The 6,917-nt window shown below is 38.6% G+C and overlaps 1 protein-coding gene across 1 annotated transcript; it reads left to right on the top strand.

Annotated features, from left to right (window-relative positions):
• The first annotated feature begins 1,296 nt into the window (after nt 1-1,296).
• LOC139447984 (cell death abnormality protein 1-like) lies at nt 1,297-5,808 on the top strand. Its single transcript, XM_071229484.1, has 5 exons — nt 1,297-1,348; nt 1,876-2,430; nt 2,584-3,021; nt 3,797-3,917; nt 5,520-5,808. Exons 1-5 carry the CDS (start codon nt 1,297-1,299, stop codon nt 5,806-5,808), a joined length of 1,455 nt encoding a protein of 484 aa, XP_071085585.1.
• Nucleotides 5,809-6,917: the final 1,109 nt, after the last annotated feature.

Genomic DNA, 6,917 nt, shown 5'->3' with positions numbered 1-6,917 from the left:
ACAGGTGTTGTCTACGACTGCATTCCATGTACATCATATGCAGCAAGTGCGCTGAAACAACTGCTCCCCATTACTAGTGAAAGTGATACGATATGATTTGATCATGAGAAAAGTGTTAAAAACGAAAAAGCTGCTGACATCATGTATATGATGATTATGAACAATATCTGTGTTACCGAATTATTATCCCTCAATGTTTCTCATAAAAAAGTTTAGTCAGAGGGGGAAATTTTTACACACCGAGTTCGAAAATTGGCGTTGTAATTTCATTTTTAACAGAGTTATAGCCCTTGCTCCGTGCTTTTCAATTTAGTGCATATTGCGTAAAATGGGGACACGTTCTTGCAGAAACTAATGCTGTTACACTAATGAAAGTTTGCACGCTTATCTACAAGATACTTGTCAAGATTGAGTTCGAGAACTGGTCCCGTGAATTATTTGTTTAAAGATCTAGAGTTACGTCCATTGATCCATGTTTACTTACTTATTGCATAGTGTATGCTATCGGGACAGGTTTTCTTTCAGCTAGCTTATCTGATAAAGCGCATATGGGATTCGGACACACGATAATACGTTTCAGAGCGAACTGCGGCGCCTCAGACGACTTGCCCACCTGTGACCTCGTCATTGTTGCCTTCAACCACTGGGATGTCGGAAACATATGTACAATATATTGCCAGGTCGCCCAATAGAGACAAAAGTCTATGTATCATCAGGTGCAAACGTTTGATTCATACACAATCCTTACTCCTTTTTCCAATGTTAAACTTAGACAACTTGCAAAATATTCGTGAGTTGTTAATAAATTACTATTCTCGTCCACGTCAGATATTCTGTTTCTAGAACAACCCGTGTGTTAAGCTAGTAATATAAATAGTATCTGAAGGAGACACGTTTCGTAATCTTTATATGATCAATGTTGTAAGACATTCTGATATACGTATAATGAGACATAGTCATATGAATAGTCATTAAGTACAGCTGGACAACATGAATAACATAAAACTGTTTTCATTAGACATAGCATATTTTATTCATGAACAAATTCATTTCATACTTCCCCATTATAGGGACGTTAAAGTTAACTGTCAATATGAAGTCTGAATCCGCGACTGCAACACGCACAACTAAATGTCCTGAGGCCATATCGATGAACTTGATACACCAACCTTGAAAATGTTAATCTGTCATCGCGAGTGAGTAGATAAAATGTATACATGTCTTCTGTGATACAATCTGTTTGTTATGATGTGAGTTATACATGGGTATGTATTCTTTTAAATTTTCAGACATATCATGACTTCTGTGGTGATCCTATGTTTTGCATCCGTTCTACTTTTCATACAAGGTAAGTTTGCCAAATATTCATTGTATCCTTCAGGTATCTGCTTCAAAGGAGCAGTATAATATCGTGTCACTGATTGTTTACAGGCCGCCGCCGTATGGCAGGAGTGTTACTGCGCGGCGTTAGGCAACAAACACTTTTTCGGGTGCTAGCCTTTTAGCGAATACGTGGTGTCATCACTGATTTACAGCGATCCATTGATATAATTGTCACCTCTATCTTGCCTGTTTATGCTCAGTGATATCTGTTTTGCCAGATAATCTCTGGCGTTGACGTTCAATATTTTGTAAATAAAGCAGATATAGTATTCTCCTAATAGATGTTATTCAACCTGAACGTACTTCAGTCAGTAACCTGGAGATGATGTTATTGCCTTGTGACAGGCATGGACAGAATATCCCACTTTGACAAATTTATCAACACATTCAACAAATATACTTTCAGCCCAGTGGTCTAAAGAGTTACTATTTGCTGTCATCGCTTTGCCAGCTTATAGATGTTATCCTGATTTGAATACATTTCGTTTTCAGCAACACCCTGCAATCATGGTCAGCAATGTGAAGACTGTAGCAAAACAGGTGCCTGTGTATCAAAGTGTTACCCTGGGTATTTCAACAAGGAATGCACGTCGAAATGCAGCAGTGGATGCAAACATAATTTATGTAAACTCACAAACAGTGGCTTCGATGAATGCATCCTTGGCTGTATTCCCGGATTCCAGGGTACAAGGTGCAACATACCATGTGAACATCAGAGACAGTGTACAGAATGTAAAGGAGGATGTGTCGACAACTACTGCCAGCAAGGTTCAGTCTGTGTTTCTGGATGCGTGGACTCCCACTATGGCCTTGAGTGCAAGAACTGCTCTGAACAATGTAAATCGTGTAATAGAAGCACGGGAACATGTGCCCAGTGTCACTCTCCATACACTGGTCCCAACTGTGAGATGTCATGTGAGAATTGTAAAGGAACATGCAAGGCTGGATGTGAAGATGGCTGTAACCCCGGATTTTATGGTCATTGGTGTCAAAAGGTGTGCAGTGAAAACTGTCGCCCTGACTTTGATGCAATTACTGTCTCAGCAAGTGACAAAGACACCTCCATCAGTTGCATCCCTGAATGTAACAACAGGACAGGAGAATGTATCCACGGCTGTAATCCTGGATTGTATGGTCACTGGTGTGAAAAATTGTGCAGTGAAAACTGCCGTCTTGACGCTGACGCAACTACTGAGTCAGCATGTGACAGAAATGGCTCCAACACTTGCACCCCCGAATGTGACAACAACACAGGAGATGGTACCCACGGTTGTAATGTCGGATGGTATGGTACTAACTGCTCATCTCGATGTAACTCAAAGTGTGCAAATCTTTCCTGCACTGAATCAGGAGTGTGTGCCGATGGTTGTGCACCAGGGTATGCGGGGACTGACTGCTCATGCTATGAGAACTGCATCGATCATGTTTGTCACGCTGAGAGCGGAACCTGTGCAAAAGGGTGTGACAATGGTTATTATGGTGACATTTGTAACACTTCGTGTGAGGTATGCATCGATGGTATTTGTGACCGGCAGAATGGAACCTGCACCAAAGGATGTAAGATTACTGACCCTGGATGCAAATCTACCTGTTCAGGAGACTGTCCTATAGATTACTGTCTCAAAGAAATAACATGTGGTGAGACAATATTCATTTGAAAATAAGTAAACAATCAAATTATAAATATCAATTTCCTTTCTGAAGATAACTATTATTATATGGTAATTTACGTGTATGTGTGAAACAGTAATTTTAGGCAAAACAACTAGCAAGCGTTGTGTTTTATGTTGAGTAACAGTATCATAAAATAATGGTGTTTAAGCAAAAGGAAAGTCAACCTCATTGTTAAATACAATATTCAGAATTCATCCATTCCTCAACAGCCCTTATTCATTATTATCTACCATAGATATGTAATATCCATATGTCTCAGCATGCATTCAAGAGATGCATATCAGATGACATCATGTCAGTCTATCTGGGATGCATACAGAGATTTGACTGGAGTGCAGACCGATATACATGTACAGTGGACCGAAAATAAATGCCAGTAAATAGAAGGTGTCGGAATACTCAGATGCACTTTTAGACAGTCTACTGTACACTCCTATATATCTTTAGAACAATAAGAATATGAGGTGAGGTGAAATGGGGTTTAACGTCGCGTTCAAAATTTATTGCACTTATAGAGCGACCTGCATGTACGTGTGTGTGTGTGTGTGGCTGCTTGTACTATTCTGGACTGATGCCGATTTATAGTGCTAGCTCACTGAGATACCATGCCGCAGTTTAACAAATAGGAAAAAGAAAAAGAATTAAATACACAGTAGCTTAAAACATTTCAATACAACCTTCTGCATTTGAAAGATACGAAAATGTTATATAAAATCAACTTGATTATTATTTTCTTCAGCGGGTAAGCAGCCGGCGGTTGATAGCAGTAACATCATAATAGGAGTATTGACAGTGCTGTGTCTGGGGGGAGTCCTGTTTGCAAGCTTCACGTGTCTTCGAAAATATTCCTCCACAAGATGGTAAGTACTTGATAGTTCTACAGATATGTGATTTAGTAGATACGTAATCAATCGTCTAAATGATAACAACGAGAGACGCCCTTTAAATTAAGATTAAGCTATATTTCATCAGAGTTTGCAAATAAGAGGATGTTATTTCCTTGTTGTGATTCATCTTCCTAAGTTGTCTAAAGAAATGCGTTATGCTTCAATACCGTTCATGGGTTCTCCTATATCGCGAAATAGTGTCGCAATACGTTCGCGATATTGACGCAAAAGTTCAGCGCGTACAGTATATCGTGTTAGTGGCGCATTAGTGGCTCAAAACATGGTGTTCCTTGTGTACCTTCCCTTAATATCGAAATCGAAGGTACAAATATATGTGCATTGTAACATGCGACTATATAAAACATGTGCGCAGAACCGTTTTTTTCCTCATTTTATGCTAGTACTTTACACACGTATTGTTGACGACAGCGACACAACATATAAACACATGTTTTATATTAATCTATTATTCATCACCAAATGTTTTATTCGCAAATATATATGACATACAAATGATGACATCAGTTGTAGGAGTTTTGCAACAACCTTGGGCTCGCGCTTACATCGTGACACGGCAGTGATGCTTGAATATACTGACTCTAGAATCGCATCAGTTATGGTTTTCAGTTCAACTGATAAATTACAAATTTGCACTTGCGTTTTTCTCCCGCACGTTCCATAAATAAGGAAATGCTGAGTTTTGTCATTGGCTGTCAACACATACACTCTCTTTTATAAATATTGCTTTTAGACACAAACAATACTGTATTCAATGTAAACTATAAACCTCACGTCTTTGTTTCTGCATTTAGTCACTCTCTGCGATGTAGTACATGAGAGAGGAAATTGGCACAGGCGAGTTGGAGAAGTATATGCCTTGGTGAACAATACGGCATATGATATATACAGCTTGAAATGTTACATTTTCATCATCTATATAACCGTCATGATACCATGCAAATCGACATTCTAGACCCTTACAGCTACATATATACAACAAATGTTTACCTAAACTTTATAACATAACTGACATTATATTACATTACGACATCCTGTGCGATATCAAATAATACAATATATTATAATATATAAAACAATATTTCGAAGTTTAATGACACATATTCTAAATAAATTCCTTTCTTGAAATGAAATACAATGAAATAATGTAAAATGTATCATATGCTTGATAAAGGTAACATCCTTTGCATTCATTAATGCGACTGACACAAATCCCGAGGACAAATTATAATTGTTGCGATATTGAGGACTTACTTTGATTAAGGTCAAGGTCTGGAAGTAATGTTTACTTTGTAAAGTAAGTGGTCGTATTTTAAGACTTCAAAGCCTTCAGGAAATCGCCGCGGGAGGAAGGGGTTGCTTCTGTTTTAGCATTTTGTAAACAACTCTAGCTCTAAATGTTAAGAGGCGAAAACGTTTATGGGCATACGATAAAACGCCCCGCCATAATTTCACTTCGACCTGTATGCCAAATCTTAACATAACCTAGTTTAGCTAGCTAAATGTTGATCCTTTGTAGCTTACTGATATTTGTTTGATTACCTTCTTTAATTATAGGACAAATCAAGCAGACCACTTCTTGGAGGCCTACCAGCCTGCGTCCATGTATTGGGAAATAACAGATGAAACTGTGGACCTGGAAGACCAGCCGCTTAATGATGAAGCGAATGATGAACAACTCAGGGAAGTACAAGACCGTGACACTGACCATGATGCTGCATCGGATGGTACTTCAGAAGACAGCCTGTCCTACTCTCACCTAGTGAGGGACATCCCTCCTGATGATCAGAAGAGTGCATATCATAAATATATACCACCAGCAGAGGACATCACAACCAATAATTAAAAATTCCGTTGATTGCTTTAGGCTCCTTAATGCATTAGCTGGAATTTGAAAATCGTTGGCGTTGTCACTGCAGCTTAGTGTTGAAATGAAAGCAACAAAAATTCCATAATCACAAGAAATATCTCATAAAAGAAGAGTCAAGAAGAGTCCATGAAATTCTGACTATATCATATGCATATTTTTAAGAATCACTATCAAGTAGTGATGATACCAGGCGTTCGTGAAAGGGTTATCCAGTCACAAACAAAGTGGATCCTGTCACAAACACACGCAAAGGCAAGTCAATCCACCTAAACAAACTTCAAATTGATGTTTGCACCAACAATTTCATTGTAGAATTTATGTGTGCCATAGCTGTAGGCTAAGTTTATTCCTTTCGTATTAGCAACCAATGTGCTTGTGACAATACTAACTTGAGTCTTTTTGGATAGGAATTTATTATTCCAAATAGACAGGTATAATGCAATGTGTACATTCAAACCAGGGTCGGGGTCACGAGAGATCACCTTGTCAAACAAAGAGTTGAATTAGAACTTCTATTCTCACTCCATTTCGTATGCAGGCTAACTGCGATATTGGAGAGTGAATATCTATAAAATAATATATCTTGCTTTTCTTTGAGCACATTTCGCCGACAACTACACTCTGCCATTGTATTTTGCATGAAGCCACATCTCCTACAATCCTTGCAAAATGCAAAGGATAAACATAAAAAATCAATTTCAGAACATCATAGCCGCTATTCCAGCCCATGGGTGATGTGTATTTAAAGTTTCACAAGAAACGGTTTCTAAGTAATGCTCTTGAAACGAATCGTCATTGCTTTTTCCGAGAAAGTCAGTCCCAGTTGAGGTACAGTGCACCATGTCCACAAACATAAGGCAAAGACTAAAACTCTGTAAATTGTTGATTACCAATGCTATTGTAACAGGGCGTGGACCTCTTTGGTCATGTAGGCGAGGCGTCCGTCCTCTGATCAGAAGGTCCGTGGTTCGAATCCCATCACGGGACTCGAACATTTTATGGCCGCTACACTATGTTTGAAACTCAGTCAACATATTATTCCTTGATGATATATGCAAAATGTTATCCTTGTATCCATAGAGGTT

The sequence above is a fragment of the Haliotis cracherodii genome, unplaced genomic scaffold, assembly GCF_022045235.1.
Source record: "Haliotis cracherodii isolate W230 unplaced genomic scaffold, xgHalCrac1.p SCAF_7, whole genome shotgun sequence".
Taxonomy (NCBI): Eukaryota; Metazoa; Mollusca; class Gastropoda; order Lepetellida; family Haliotidae; genus Haliotis; species Haliotis cracherodii.
The sequence above is the reverse complement of the archived record's forward strand: the minus strand, read 5'-3'. Positions and strand labels throughout refer to the sequence as shown.

Bases quoted from the DNA above. Each gene is read 5' to 3' on its own strand.
- LOC139447984 (XM_071229484.1), top strand. From the start codon at position 1,297: ATGACTTCTGTGGTGATCCTATGTTTTGCATCCGTTCTACTTTTCATA. The intron at 2,431-2,583 runs GTGACAAAGACA...CTACTGAGTCAG, and splicing joins TGCAATTACTGTCTCAGCAA to CATGTGACAGAAATGGCTCC. The intron at 3,918-5,519 runs GTAAGTACTTGA...CTTTAATTATAG, and splicing joins AAATATTCCTCCACAAGATG to GACAAATCAAGCAGACCACT.